We start from the raw sequence: 16202 nt of genomic DNA on the forward strand, positions 1-16202 counted from the left end.
CTTTTGCCTTTTGGTAGGCCATCATTTTAAATAAGAATTTGTTCTTAACTGACTTGCGTAGTTAAATAAAGGTTAAATAAAAATAAATATATAAGTGTAAGAATAGGGTCAGGGGCCTGTTGCACAAAACTAGGATAAGGGATTAAGCCAGGATATCTTGGTGATCCTGGCTCAATTGATCCGTAATCCGGTTGCACTAAAGATGGATAGGGGGCAGGAGGATATGTTATGGTATAAATTACCATGGAGATTTATTCTGTGGAGCTAGCCTGCTCCAGACCAGGCTAAATTCCAGGATCTATTTAATCTCATCCCTAATGTCAGTCAGCAGTCACCACAAATGGAAACCAATAGTTATTTCACTGCTCACTATACATTGTTATCACATATAACTAGACCCACTGTTATTATTTAAACGTTTGTGATCATTAATTTCAATGATTTTGGATAAAAAATGATTTTTAGATGATGTTGCTATCATTAGATAATTTACAGTTTCCCATAGACTATAAGGCTATATATAAAATGATAGAATATTAGGGCCACAGAGGGGAAAAAAACACAAGTCATAATATTGTAACCAGTTGTTTTAAAGGAGGACAGTTGTTAAAATGACAGATGTGGGGCATTTCGTGAAATTGTACTTCAGTATGGTTTCATAAACAAAGACATGCTGATGTGCCAGAATATTAAGTATCACATTGTCATAAGTATCAAAACTGTAAAAACAATATGTAGCTTTTCTGCAGAAAGAACCAGCCTCATAAATTTATGACTTTATCCTTTTTCTTCAGTGTGGCCCTAGTACTCTGTCATATAAACAAATACACATTCCATATGAATATAAAAACACAATGTGTAACATTATGTTCCTTTATTGAATAAGGACAAAACAAAGCAGGTAAACCATCAGCTCCTTTCGAAACTGAAGTCACAGTGACTCTACAAGATGGAAAGCACAGAATCCAAGCATATTATACAAAATGATACATACACATTCAAAGGTCTGTATATAACACACCCTGCATGTCTGCACACTAAAATAAATGCAGGACAAATCCATACACATCAACTGAACAGACAAATGAATGGATGCAGTAGCCTCCCTGCAGCCTTGTATTACACACAGTATACCGCACAAACATCATAAGAGGCCAAATTCGTCAAAAAACGAACCCAAAAAAACCCAAATTCCTCTGCCACCGCAGGACATATTTAACCAAAATTGAAAGCACACATACTAACTAAAATAATTCAACACATATTGGTCCCTCAGCAGCCGACCACTGTCGTCATCAGGGAAGATTGCCGGATTGTCCCAGTCCATGGCTGGTGGCACTCTGGGGGCCCTCTCCTTCCTCAGGCAGGCCACATTGTGGAGGACAGCACAAGCCACAGTAATATCACATGCCCTAACAGGGCTGACCCTTAATTTGTGAAGGCAGTGAAAGCGTGCCTTCAGGAGGCCAAAGGTCATTTCAACTCTGGCCCTGGTCCTGGCATGGGCATGGTTGTAGGCCTGCTGTGCTTCCTGGGGGTCTGTGAAAGGTGTCAGGAGAAAAGGCTGGCAGCCATACCCCCTGTCTCCCAGCAACACACCAGAGAATTCACCTGTCAACACAAAATCTCATCATTACTACCTCATAAACACAGTGATATTCTTGACACAGCCATGATGGTTATAAATAGGGGTTGTGTGGCTTACCTTGTGATAGGCACTGATAGATTTCAGAGGCCCGAAAGATTCTGGAGTCATGGACTGAGCCAGGCCATTTTGCCACAACATTGCTGATCACACAGTCAGCATTGCAGACCATCTGAAATCATAAGATGAGGAATATTACACCAATCAATGCACATCACTGGCAATGCAGAGTGTTCGTCAATGGACAATATCAAAAAGTTATGTTCACCTGAACATTAATGCTGTGAAAGGATTTCCTATTCACAAAATCGGCCTCATGGGCACCTGAGGGGGCTTTTATCCTTATGTGTGTGCAGTCCACTGCACCAATGACATTGGGGAAACCTGTCACACAAAGTAATGAGTATCCTACTATGTGTTAACAGTTGTCCTGTAATTTGTAGATCCTCTTACCTGCAATCCTATAGAACTCCTCTTTGATGTCACAGAGTCTTCTGTGGCCAGGGAAGGAGATGAAGACATCTGCTAATGCTTTGATAGCCAGACACACACTCCTTATTGTGCGGCAAATTGTGGCCTTGTTCAGCTGTTCTGCATCCCCCACTGAGTACAGGAAGGCTCCACTAGCAAAAAAGCGCAAGGCCACACAAACCATTTGCTCCACACTCAGTGCATGGCTCCGTGCAGTGCGGTGCTTAATCCTGGGACCCAGTAGTCTGCATAGATACCTGATGCCATCTGCAGAAAACCTGTATCTTTCATATAGATGGTCATCAGGGAAGGCCAGTGGGTCCAACCGGTCCCTGAAGACCCTTTCTCGCCTGAAGGCTCTCCTCAGCACAAGTGCTTCTTCATCCACCACATCTCGCACGAATGGGCATGCCATTGTCAGAGCAGAAAGGAACACACAATTTTGGGCCTTCATATAGGCTAGTGGCCACACCTGGTGCTGGGGGGGTGGGCAAAAGAGGGCGATGCCTTATAACGATGACTTGGTTGTACTGATTGCTGGGAAAATAAAAAAAACCTTAGAAAGATGCCACCGTCCTGTGTGCTCACAATAAGAGCTCATATGTCATGGCTCACTTGACTTTACGAGAATATACCTAATTTTTATTTTGAGCTGTGTCATCTTCTTGGAGCTGGGGGAGGAAAGAAAAATAATGATTAATACATTTGTGTTACAGTTAGCATACAGTGTACATTGAAGGCATATCTCACCTCCCTCTCAAGTTTTTTTATTTCAAGGTCCAGTTTCCTAATTGTCCTCTTTTTTATTTCGGACTCCAGTGCAAGATTTTCCATCTTTTTCTTCTTGTACTGAATGTCTATGTCTGCCAGTTCTATTTGGCGCCGGAGGTGGTTGCCATACAACTTTCTGATAGCTTGTGAGCTCTGTGAACACAATACAATTAGCGCAGCTGGAATTTGGCAGGATGTGGTGTCCTTTTATTAATACGCACTATGTTGCCAGGCTGGTTTTCCCACTGTATAGCATCTGGGTCCTGTAAAAGAAATTAGATTTTTTGATTTTGATGAGGACTCCTCACCATTGTAGAGTAAATAGTACTTTCACAGTCTTAACATGATACCTCATGCCTTCTGGAATCCAGAGAGATGGTCTCCTCCTCATCATCGTCTCCATCATGTGCTGTTGCTGCTGCACTGGGGCCTTCACCCTATCACATTTAATCGGATTCATATTGAAGCTAGTAGACAAGACATGCCAGGCCTACAGTATGCCTTTGATGGAGTACTCACTGGATCAGCATCGTCTGGTGCTTGTGCTGGTGGCTCTAACAGGAACACAGTGCTGCCAGACACTGCAAGGCAATAGGTAAACCAAAGTCAGACAGTCCAAATTGATTCAATATGAATGTGGTTGTATCCCATGTAGAGATGGAAGGACATACCTTGAATGAAGCGGGTGGCATCTTGGGAGGAACCTATGCTCGTCTCTTTCCCCCCAGGGATCCCCTCTAAGACGGGCCTGCCTTTATTTAGCTCCAAGGCCATGTCCTCTGCTGGGGTAAGGTCAGCCTTTGGTGACCCACCACCCGTGCCTTGTCTGTGGGTATTCTTTTTCACTGCTAAAACAGTACAGACAATGTGTGAGCAGGCACCTTCTGGGTACAATATATGCTTGTGCTTTGTTAAATATTAGTCAGGGACCATACCATTCTGCAGAATGTTCTTGTATTTGATTTTGACCTGCTGCCATGTCCGTTTTGGCCCGTTCATGTTTAATCTACACACACACACACACACACACACACACACACACACACACACACACATTTAATGGAGTCACACTGCAAAAAATTACTTGGTATTTTTGTCTTGTTTTCAGTAAAAATATCAAAAAATTTATCATAGCTTTATACAGTGTGATGGAGTTACTTTACACAATTTCACTCATATCTGCAGTGCATTTCAATTAAAAATTTAACCGTTTCATAATTACAGTACAACTGCATTTTTGGAGATGTGAATTAAATATTTGAATTGTAATTGTGATGTTTCAGCGGAGCGGTGAGTGTGTAATTGTGCACTACTTACGCATTCAGGCGGTCTGCAATACTTTGCCACGCTTTTTCTCTTTGCTTTATCACTGTGGCGGTGTTGCCTTTCTTCTTAATTATATCTTTTACCTCCTCGTATGCCTCCATGAGGATTTGTGCTTCCGACGGGGAAAAGTACGCGGCTCTAGTTGCCATGGTAAATCAGTTAATCTGTGATCTGTGGCGGGGTCTATTTGAGTGAGCCGTGAGCGCGCACCTATCCAGGATTGGTTTCACCTGGCTTAATGAATCCGTGTCTGCTCATCCTGGCTTGGTCTTTGTGCAACCAATTAAGCCTGGACGCACATGTTTTGGCTTCATTGAGCTCAGCTGAGTCATTTATCCCGGATGTCTTAATTCTACTTTTGTGCAACAGGCCCCAGGTCTTTTGGCTTATTATTCTAATAAAATATTCATTAAGTCAGACTAGACTGGTCCCAGATCAGTATGTGCTTTAGCCATCTATTACTATGGCTGCCCAAATAGGATTAGGGTCAAAGATTGAGCAATTGCCGATTTTTTGTTGTTGTTGCAATAGCCACATTTCAGCATCAATAGGATATCATAGTTCATAGCACAGCTAAATACTAATAATGGTCTTGTCTGTGTGTTTAGGTAACATCTGTTTATTAGAGTTCATAAACATCTATTCTACAGGTATCTTTTGGACTGTTTTTTTGGCTTGTGTTTTCTCTTCAGGTACACGTGTCATTGGTGAATGCAGGACTGTGGTACTGGGGGAGGATGTGGACTTATCCTGCAGACTGATAGAGACAACCGAGGATCTCGAACAGATAACATGGCAGAAAAGTACTTTGGAAAAACACAGAACCATAATTTTATGCTGATTTATCCCAATGGGGGTACTAAGTTTATTGCAACAAATTGATTGAACAAAAGAGTACAGTTTATTGGGAACCCGTCAGTAAACCTTGGATCTATTCGAATAACAGCTGTCAGACTGTTGGATGAAGGCACCTTCACATGTATCTTCAGTGTTTTCCCCAGTGGAGCATACAATACAGAGATACTTCTGACTGTGCATGATAAGAACTCTTCCTTCACTCTTTGCAGCACTGTTTCTACTTTTGACAGTGTAAAAAGACTGCATATGCTATCGGAGAGGGGCTGCAGGAGGATGGAACCACTAGACCCCAATCTGGACGTCCACTAGTAGCCAGCATGTTGTCCAGCCGGATGGACAGGTCCACCAGCTGGTCGAATGTGAGGATGGTGTCTCTGCAGGCCAGCTCTTGACGGACGTCCTCGCATAGACTGCAGTGGTAATGATCGATAAGGGCCCTGTTGTTCCATCCCGCGCCGACAGCCATGGTCCTAAACTCCAGAGCAAACTCCTGCACGCTCCTCGTCTCCTGCCTCAGATGATAGAGACGCACACCCGCCACTCTACCCTCGGGTGGGTGGTCGAAAACAACTCCTCAAAATGGTCCAACGCCACATCTTCCTCTCCACACATGGCGCTGGCCCACTCCAGTGCTTTCCCGGTGAGGCACGAGACGAGGGCAAAAACCTTCTCATGGTCCGGTAGAGCTGGTTGGACCGTGGCCAGATAAAGGTTTAATTGGAGGAGGAAACCCTGGCAGTTGGCAGCACTTCCGTCGTACCCCCGTGGCATGGATAGACGGACCCCACTGGGTTCAGGCGGGAGAGGGGCGCTCAGGATAGACCCCGGATGTGCTGGTGGAGGCACTGGAAGAACTCCCTGTCTCTCCCAGCGGTCCATATTCTGGACAACGCGATCCATGGCGACGCTCAGATGGTAAAGCCTCTCCGTATGCTCCTGGACGCGTTCCTCCACCTCCATGTCCGGGGTATTTTATCCTGCTGACTTCATATAAGGTCAGAGATTCTGTCACATCGTGTATGTAGGTGGCAGGGAAGTCAAGCTGTAACGGCTTTCGTCTTCCTCCTCGTCTGAGGAGGAGAGGTTAGAAGGATCGGAGGACCAATGTGCAGCGTGGTAATTGTTCATCTTGTTTAATAAAAGTGAACACTCAAAATACAAAAACAACAAATGTGAAAAACCGAAACAGTTCTGTCTGGTGCAGACACACGAAGACTGAAGACAACCACCCACAAAACCCAACACAAAACAGGCTACCTAAATATGGTTCCCAATCAGGGACAACACAAAACACCTGCCTCTGATTGAGAACCATATCAGGCCAAACACAGAAATAGGAAAACATAAAAATACAAACATAGACTGCCCACCCCAACTCACGCCCTGACCATACTAAATAAAGACAAAACAAAGGAAATAAAGGTCAGAACATGACACTGGAGAATTAAACTTGGTATAAATAGAGTATTTTAATAACTTAAAATATAAACTCCAAAACCAAAGTCCATAATACAAATAAATGTGGGTACAAGAACCCGTCGCACACCAATACATAAAACATGAACATCACAATAAACAATCTCTGACAAGGACATGAGGGGAAACAGAGGGTTAAATACACAACAATTAATGAATGGGATTGGAACCAGGTGTGTAGGAAGACAAGACAAAACCAATGGAAAATGAAACATAGATCAATGATGGCTAGGAGACCGGTGACAACGACCAAAAAAGGAGAGGCATCGACTTCGGTAGAAGTCGTGACAAGAATGCCCTTGTAGCCAATCAGAAACTAGTATTCAGCAATGCTGTGGTATAATGCATTGTTCTGTCATGCCTTGTTCAAAGTTAACGAAAGGCCTTGCTTTGGTTTAGTGCACTATAGATAGACGCCTTTTTTTTTATCAACAAGGAGAGGCAGCTGTGACTGTGGCTGTGTGTACATTAGTTTCTATGGCTTATTATTTTAATTATTCCTAAAAAAATATATTATGCATTATTTCTATATGTGTTGACAAATTTTTCTACCACTTTGACATTACAGAAAATTTGGTGGAGATCTTTGACCAAAAATAACAGCTAAACTAATCCCACTTTCTAACACAACAAAATGTGAAAAAAAGTCAAGGGGTGTGAATACTTTCTGAAGGCACTGTATCTGTAAGGTCCCTCAGTCAGGCAGTGAATTTTAAGCACAGATTGAACAACAAAGATCAGGGAGGTTTTCCAATGACTCGCAAAGAAGGCCACCTTTTGGGGGACGGGTAAAAAAAGCAGAGACTGAATATCCCTTTGAGCATGGTGAAGTTATTAATTACACTTTGGATGGTGTATCAATACACCCAGTCACTACAAAGATACAGGAGTCTTTCCTAACTCAGTTGCCGGAGAGGAAGGAAACCGCTCAGGGATTTAACCATGAGGCCAATGGTAACTTTAAATCAGTTGCAGAGATTAATGACTGTGATAGGAAAAAAGTGGGGATGGATCAATAACATTGTAGTAACTCCACAATGCTAACCTAAATGACAGTGTAAAAAGAAGGAAGCCTGTACAGAATAAAAATATTCCAAAATATGTATCCTGTTTGCAACAAGGCACTTAAGTAAAACTTCAAAAAATGTGGCAAATAAATAAACTTTATGTCCTGAATACACAGCGTTATGTTTGGGGCACATCCAACACAGCACATTACTGAGTACCACTATTCATATTTTCAAGCATAGTGATGGATGCATCATTTTATGGGTATGCTTGTTATCGGTAAGGACAAAGGTATATTTGGGGGGGGATAAAAATGAACAGAATAGAGCTAAGCACAGTGTCAGCGATTGGGTGCAGAGATGTAGCGGAGTCAGGCGCAGGACACAGTTTAGAGTAAAACAACTGAGTTTACTCAATAAAACAAACAAGCAATATTCCAATAAGGAAAATACAAACTAACATCTACAACAACCACTAAGACACCAACAATCACGGACAGAACAGAAAGGTATGCCAGAGGGTTAAATAAGGAACATGATATGGGAATTGAAACCAGGTATGTGTAGTACAGACAAAACAAAACGAAATTGAAACATGGATCGGTGGTGACTAGAAAGCCGGTGACGTTGACTGCCGAACACCACCCGAACAAGGAGAGGGGCCGACTTTGGCGGAAGTCGTGACAGTACCCCCCCTTGACGCGCAGCTCCTGCAGCGCGCCGACACCGGCCTCGGGGACGACCCGGAGGACTGGACGCAGGGCGATCCGGGTGGAGACGGTGAAACTCCTGTAGCAAAGAAGGATCTAGGATGTCCTCCACCGGTACCCAGCATCTCTCCTCCGGACCGTACCCCTCCCACTCCACGAGGTACTGAAGGCCCCTCGCCCGACGCCTTGAGTCCATGATGGCTCGTACGGTATACGCCGGGACCCCTTCGCCGGGACCACAATACTTGAAGAAATCCTGGTAAAATCTGCTTTCCAACAGATACTGGGAGACAAATTCACCTTTCAGCATGAATAACCTAAAACTCAAGGCAAAATATATAACGGAGTTACTTACCAAGACAAAATGTAATGTTCCTGAGTGGCCTAGTTACAGTTTTGACATACGCTGAGTGTACAAAAATCAGGAACAACTGCTCTTTCCATGACATAGACTGAGAAGTTGAATCCAGGTGAAAGCTTTATGATCCCTTATTGATGTCACTAAGGATCGGACCCTTTTAAAAATGTTCCCCTAAAATGACATACCCAAATCTAACTGCCTGTAACTCAGGACCTGAAGCAAGGATATGCATATTCGTGATACCATTTGAAAGGAAACACTTTGAAATTTGTGGAAATGTGAAATGCATGTAGGAGAATATAACACATTAGATCTGGTAAAAGATAATACAAAGAAAAAAACATGCATTTTATATTTTCATCATCTTTGATATGCAAGAGAAAGGTCACAATGCATTATTCCAGGTTAGGTGCAATTTCGATATTGGCTGCCAGATGGCAGCAGTGTATGTGCAAAGTTTTAGACTGATCCAATGAACCATTGCATTTCTGTTCAAAATGTTTTATCAAGACTGCCCAAATGTGCCTAATTGGTTTATTAATACATTTTTAAGTTCATAACTGTGCTCTCTCCTCAAACAATAGCATGGTATTCTTTCACTATAATAGCTACTGTAAATTGGACAGCGCAGTTAGATTAACAATAATTGAAGTTAGATTAACAAGAATTTAAGCTTTCTGCCCATATCAGACATGTCTATGTCCAGGGAACTTTTCTTGTTACTTACAACCTCATGCTAATCACATTAGCGTACGTCAGCTCAACCGTCCCGCGGGGGACACACAGATCCTGTAGAGGTTTTAAATACACTTCAATAGGTGTAGATGAAGGGGAGGAGACAGGTTAAAGAAGGATTTAAGTGCCTTTGAACAGGGTATGGTAGTAGGTGCCAGGCGCACTGGTTTGAGTGTGTCAAGCTGCTGGGTTTTTCATGCTCAACAGTTTCCCATGTGTATCAAGAATGATTCACCACCCAAAGGGCATCCAACCAACTTGACACAACTGTGGGAAGCATTGGAGTCAACGTGGGCCAGCATCCCACTGGAACGCTTTCCACACCTTGTAGAGTCCATGCCTGTCACGTTCTGACCTTAGTTCCTTTTTTATGTTATTTATTTTAGTTGGTCAGGGTGTGAGTTGGGGTGGGCATTCTATGTTGTTTTTCTATGTTTTGTTCTAGTCGTTGTATTTCTATGTGTTTTGCCTAGTATGGTTCTCAATCAGAGGCAGGTGTCGATCGTCGTCTCTGATTGAGAATCATACTTAGGTAGCCTGTTTTCCCACTATGGGTTGTGAGTAGTTGTTTCCTGTGTTAGTGTTTGCACCATACGGTACTGTTTCGGTTTTCCTTTATTCTCTTGTTCTTTTGTATTTTGTATTCATTCTCAATTAAATTATATTATGGATATGTACCACGCTGCATTTTGGTCCTTCTCTCCTTCCACCAACGAAAGCCGTTACAATGCCCTGACAAATTGAGGCTGTTCTGAGGGCAAAAGTGGGTGCAAATCAATATTAGGAAGGTGTTCCTAATGTTTTGTACACTCAGTGTATCTGTCTGTTGTAATGGATATTGCCGTAGCACAAGCAAGATGCAGTCTACCCATTGCATTGGGGCAAAACTATCAGCTAACTGCGCTGTGTGATGATGAGTTACTGAAAAAATAACTCTGCCTCCCAATAGCCAATGTTGGCACATTAAACCGCTCTTTGCTGCCTGTCTGTCTTGCTTGTTGATATGCTGTATAGGCTACGTATAGCTTACCTAGAGTAAATAGCTGCATGTAGGCTAAATCCCCTCCTGAAAAAAGAACATGAAATCATTAGACTGCAAGTTATGTTTGCTTTGATTGCCATTACACTAGACAAAGAATTAAGTTTGTTCAAACATTCGACAGCAGAGTCACAGAGTGAGTGCGCACTGAGTAGGAACTGAAAGGACTCGGAGGGGGAGGGCGCAGCAGATCCTGCACATGCGCAGACGTCCTTTAGTCCAAATCTTCTGCGCTCCAGACATGCCTAACTGCAGCCACTCCGTTTTTTACAGTAATCTTTGGTACTGTTGTTTTACCCATGTTGTTTTACAGTACCTTACAGGTAAATGCACTGTTAAAAAAGCCCTATAGTTTTATGTTACACTACCGGCTACTGGGTGTTACTGTGTTTTTACTGCTAAATCAAGGTGTTTTTGCTGTATGCTGCTGACTGTTGGCACAAATACACACATATTGCTAATGTTCCTCACCAGTACATTGTCCCTACCTACATTTCAGAGCACAGTGATGATTGTACCTTATATTCAAAATGTTGGGTCCAACATTTTACCACAAATAGATTATCCGCTTCCCGTATAAATCAGCTGGGCTAGACAATCTGGACCCTCTCTTTCTAAAATTATCTGCAGCCATTGTTGCAACTCCTATTACCAGTCTGTTCAACCTCTCTTTCGTATCATCCGAGATTCCTAAAGATTGGAAAGCTGCCGCGGTCAACCCCTCTTCAAAGGGGGTGACACCCTAGACCCAAACTGTTACAGACCTATATCCATCCTGCCGTGCCTTTCCAAAGTATTCGAAAGCCAAGTTAACAAACAGATCACTGACAATTTGGAATCCCACCATACCTTCTCCACTGTGCAATCCGGTTTCCAAGCCGGTCACGGGTGCACCTCAGCCACGCTCAAGGTAGTAAATGATATCATAACCGCCATCGATAAAAGACAGTACTGTGCAGCCGTCTTCATCGACCTGGCCAAGGCTTTTGACTCTGTCAGTCACCGTATTCGTATCGGCAGACTCAACAGCCTTGGTTTCTCAAATGGCTGTCTCGCCTGGTTCATCAACTACTTCTCAGATAGAGTTCAGTGTGTCAAATCGGAGAGCCTGTTGTCCGGACCTCTGGCAGTCTCTATGGGGTACCACAGGGTTCAATTCCTGGGCCGACTCTGTTCTAAGTATATACTTTAAGTTACAAGACCCAGACTTAGGAAAGGCTAATCCTGGAGATCCCTTCAATCTCCACTGAGTTTGGTAAATGTGCTTTTAGTTTGTCTGTGCCTCTCATGGAATGATCTCCAAAAGTCCTTAAAGTTAGTGGATTTGGTGCCTCTAGGGCAATTCAGACGGATGTTAGAGGTCCTTTTAACTGAAGAATGTTTTGCTTTTCATGTTTTGTGTTTGCTTTTTATGTACTGTGTCATTAATGTGTGCTGTAGAAATGTATAGTGTAATTGTTGTTTATTGATGGTTTCATGCAGGACTCATCTGCAAAAGTGCTCAGCATGACTCCCTTCTAATACATTTGTGGGCGTGAGAGAGATTGCCCACAGATTTATTGACAAGAATACATTTCTGCACTTTCTCCCAAAATGTTTTGCATGTCAGCAATCGAGTTTTCAAGATATATAACTTTCAAAATACAGAAATACAGCCGGTATGATCCATTTAGCATCATATCAGCAGTATTTCTGTATTTTGCAAGTTATATATCTTGAAACCTTGATTGCTGACATGCAAACATTTTGGGACCATATCAACAATTAACTAATGAAACAAATACCAACATATCGTTTTTGGGTGGAATTTTCATTTATAAATGAGGTAAGGTATGTGGGAAGTTTATGCAAAAATAATTTATAGACAAAAAGAGCACAATGCAACGATCTACGAGACTTTAAAGATGGACATTATATTGTATTTTCTAATACAAAAGGCAATGATATGTACTGAGCCTATCACCCGTAATACAGTGGCAGCTGCATTCATAAAGATAATATTGCCATTGTGTAAGCAGAGTGAGCGGTAAGCTGGATCAAAGACAGGAGGAGAAATGGAAGTGAATGAGGGTGAGGTATCGGAGTTGGTAGGTATGCTGAAGTTCTCAGAGCCTGAGGCTTGCGCCGAGGGTCAGGATATAGATGACTCTGTGATAGTAGGAGTGCATTTTTGGAAAAAGTGGACCCTTGCCTTTTGGCTGATCCATTTGTGGTTTCAGGGTGGGTGAAAACAGAGTTGGGTGCTGTGAAATCAGTGAAGGTAGTAAAAGTGGTCTCTATATAATTGTTTGTGTTTTTGCTGGTCATAGGAGGCAGGCGCTCTGTGTTACACAAAGGTGGACAAGAGATATAAATTGTTTTGCTCTCAAGAAAAGGGCACCATTGAAATGATTGATTACTGGGGTAGCGGTAAATGTGAAAGTTGACCAACTGAAGGGGAAGATTCCAGGTGTTTGTGATGCTCGTCGTTTGGTGCGACGTAGACCGGCGTGAGTGGTGAGTGAGTGGCGTGAGTGGTGAAACAGAAGAGTCATTGTCTGTTCTTTTGAGTTTTGATGTTGAGTCTTTGCCCAACAAAGTGATGGTAGGATATACAGTATAAGTTATCCAGTACAAGATTTTGTGCCGAATACATTATGTTGTTACAGGTGTCAAGCTTATGCGCATGTGGCTGCAGTTTGTAAGAGGGAGGTTCCAAGGTATGAGAAATGTGCAGAAGGGCATGAGAAAAAGGAATGTGTAGCATTGGATTAAGTAATGGTGTATGTTAATTGTAGGGGTGCCCATGGGGCTGGGGATCAGAAATGTCCAGTGTAAGAGAGGCAGGTTGAAGTTTCCAGGGTTAGAGTAGGACAGAAGTTGTCATATGCTGAGGCAGTGAAAAAGTAGAGGAAGATGGGTCAAGGGGTATGGATCCTGAGAAGAGTGGTGTGAATAGTAGTACTAGTACAGAGGGATAGGGGATTTATGTTTCAGTAAGATTGGATTTTTTCATTTATAGCAATAGTTATCATCTGTACTACAGGGATGGAACATAAGTCGCAGAAAATTGATGTTGTGGTGGCAGCTGCAGAGAGGTATTTGGGTGTGCTAGACTACAGGGTGTGATGACGCCAGAGGAGATGGCTGCCGTGTTATGGGCTCCTAACCAATTGTGCTACTGTGTGTTTTTTTTGTTGCGTTATTCGTAACGTATTTTGTACATAATGTTTCTGCCACCGTCTCTTATGACTGAAAAGAGATTCTGGATATCAGGACAGCGATTACTCAACTCGTACTGGAAAAATATTGTTTCTTTAATGAGTCGAACATGAAGGATTTCCTTCAAACACCCAACAAGGCCCAAATCCCTGTTATTCGCATGAAGAAGAGACGTAGTTCGGGGTGCCTTGTAAGGATCCAACGGCAACTGAGTAAACCGCCTTTTCCATCAGTCCTATTAGCCAATGTGCAATCACTGGATAATAAAATGGATGAGCTCTGATCAAGACTATCCTTAAAAACGGGACATTAAAAACTGTAATATCTTATGTTTCACCGAGTTGTGGCTAAACGACAACATGGATAACATACAGCTGGCTGGGTTTTCGGTCCATTGGCAACATAGAACAGCTGCCTCCGGTAAGACAAACCCCTTGTTCTTAACTGACTTGTCTAGCTAAATGAACGTTAAATAAAAAATAAGTGCATCGATGACGTGGTCCCCACAGTGACCGTACGTACATACCCCAACCAGAAGCCATGGATTACAGGCAACATCCGCACTGAGCTAAAGGGTAGAGCTGCCATCTTCATGGACGCATATAAGAAAAACCGCTATGCCCTCCGACGAACAATCAAACACTCAAAGCATCAAAACAGGACTAAAATCGAATCAAACTACACTGGCTCTAATGCTCGTCAGATGTGGCAGGGCTTGCAAACTATTACGGACTACAAAGGGAAGCACAGCCGCGAGCTGCTGAATGACACGAGCCTACCAGATGAGCTACATGACAACTATGCTTGCTTCGAGGCAAGCAACACTGAAGCATGCATGAGAGCATCAGCTGTTTACTCCACACAAGACTAAGGAGATGATTGTGGACTACAGGAAAAGGAGCACCGAGCACGCCCCCATTCTCATCGACAGGGCTGTAGTGGAGCAGGTTGAGAGCTTCAAGTTCCTTGGTGTCCAAACTAGAATGGTCCAAACACACCAAGACAGTCGTGAAGAGGGCACGCCAAAGCCTATTCCCCCTCAGGAAACTAAAAAGATTTGGCATGGGTCCTGAGATCCTCAAAAGGTTCTACAGCTGCAACATTGAGAGCATCCTGACCGGTTGCATCACTGCCTGGTACGGCAATTGCTCGGCCTCCAACCGCAAGGCACTTCAGAGGGTAGTGCGTACGGCCCAGTACATCACTGGGGCAAAGTTGCCTGCCATCCAGGACCTCTACACCAGGCGGTGTCAGAGGAAGGCCCTAAAAATTGTCAAAGACTTGAGCCACCCCAGTAATAGACTGTTCTCTCTACTACCGCATGGCAAGCGGTACCGGAGTGCCAAGTCAAGGACAAAAAGGCTTCTCAACAGTTTTTACCCCCAAGCCATAAGATTCCTGAACAGGTAACAAAATGGTTACCCGGACTATTTGCATTGTGTGCCCCCCGCCCCAAGCTCTCTTTTACGCTGCTGCTACTCTTTGTTTATCTTATATGCATAGTCACTTTAACTATACATTCATGTACATACTACCTCAATTGGCCCGAACAACCAGTGCTCCCACACATTGGCTAACCGGGCTATCTGCATTGTGTCACCCAACGTCCAACCCCGTTTTTATGCTACTGCTACTCTCTGTTCATCATATATGCATAGTCACTTTAACCATACCTACATGTACATACTACCTCAATAAGCCTGACTAACCGGTGTCTGTATAGAGCCTTGCTACTGTTATTTTAAAATGTATTTTTACTGTTGTTTTATTTCTTTACTTACCTACACACACACACACACACACACACACACACACACACACACACACACACACACACACACACACACACACACACACCTTTTTTTCACACTATTGGTTAGAGCCTGTAAGTAAGCATTTCACTGTTGTAATCGGCGCACGTGAGAAATAAACTTTGATTTGATTTGATTTGTACTGGTACCCCCTGTATAGCCACAAGCAGACCACCAAAGTCCCTGTTTCCAAGAACACCAAGGTAACCTGCCTAAATGACTACCGACCCATAGCACTCACATTTGTAGCCATGAAATGCTTGAAAGGCTGGTCATGGCTCACATCAACACCATTATCCCAGAAGCCCTAGACCCACTCAATTTTCATACCGCCCCAAAAGATCCACAGATGATGCAATCTCTATTGCACTCAACACTGCCCTTTCTCACCTGGACAAAAGGAAAATCTACAGGAGAATGCCATTCATTGACTACAGCTCAGCGTTCAACACCATAGTGCCCTCAAAGCTCATCACTAAGCTAAGAACCCTGGGACTAAACACCTCCCTCTGCAACTGGATCCTGGACTTCCTGACGGGCCGCCCCCAGGTGGTAAGGGAAGGTAACAACACATCTGCCACGCTGATCCTCAACACTGGGCCCCTCAGGAGTGTGTGCTCATTTCCCTCCTGTACTCCCTGTTCACCCATGAGTGCATGGCCAAGCACGACTCCAACACCATCATTAAGTTTGCAGACGACACAACAGTGGTAGGCCTGATCACCGACAACAATGAGACAGCCTACAGGGAGGTCAGAGAACTGGTAGTGTGGTGCCAGGTTAACAGCCTC

General features: G+C 43.4%; 1 protein-coding gene across 6 annotated transcripts; it reads right to left on the reverse strand.

Annotated features, from left to right (window-relative positions):
• Positions 1-536: 536 nt before the first annotated feature.
• LOC139546444 (putative nuclease HARBI1) lies at positions 537-4583 on the reverse strand. Of its 6 annotated transcripts, XR_011669227.1 has the most exons (10): positions 3823-4582; positions 3559-3735; positions 3407-3468; positions 3238-3324; positions 3109-3150; positions 2867-3040; positions 2752-2787; positions 2099-2653; positions 1706-1817; positions 538-1611 (listed from the first exon to the last, which is right to left on the reverse strand). XR_011669227.1 is itself a non-coding variant. In XM_071354820.1 (7 exons), the coding sequence occupies exons 4-7, from the start codon at positions 2568-2570 to the stop codon at positions 1241-1243; spliced, it is 1071 nt and encodes a 356-aa protein (XP_071210921.1). In that variant the 5' UTR covers positions 2571-2653; positions 2752-2787; positions 3109-3324; positions 3407-3464; the 3' UTR covers positions 537-1240. The 6 variants fall into 6 exon arrangements, 4 of the variants coding, with proteins under 4 accessions (XP_071210921.1, XP_071210920.1, XP_071210919.1 ...); XR_011669228.1 differs by lacking the exon at positions 2867-3040 and having other exon boundaries at positions 3823-4580; XM_071354820.1 differs by lacking the exons at positions 2867-3040; positions 3559-3735; positions 3823-4582 and adding an exon at positions 1914-2029 and having other exon boundaries at positions 537-1611; positions 3109-3324; positions 3407-3464.
• Between the last annotated feature and the right edge of the window lie 11619 nt (positions 4584-16202).

Source organism: Salvelinus alpinus, chromosome 20, assembly GCF_045679555.1.
Source record: "Salvelinus alpinus chromosome 20, SLU_Salpinus.1, whole genome shotgun sequence".
Lineage (NCBI taxonomy): Eukaryota > Metazoa > Chordata > Actinopteri > Salmoniformes > Salmonidae > Salvelinus > Salvelinus alpinus.

What these genes read in the sequence shown, in the direction of transcription:
- LOC139546444 (XM_071354820.1), bottom strand. Translation starts at nt 2,570, where the DNA reads ATGAAGGCCCAAAATTGTGTGTTCCTTTCTGCTCTGACAATGGCATGC. An exon ending in GGAGTTCTATAGGATTGCAG is followed by an intron (nt 2,030 to 2,098) that starts GTAAGAGGATCT and finishes TTTGTGTGACAG; the next exon opens with GTTTCCCCAATGTCATTGGT. An exon ending in TTCACAGCATTAATGTTCAG is followed by an intron (nt 1,818 to 1,913) that starts GTGAACATAACT and finishes TTATGATTTCAG; the next exon opens with ATGGTCTGCAATGCTGACTG.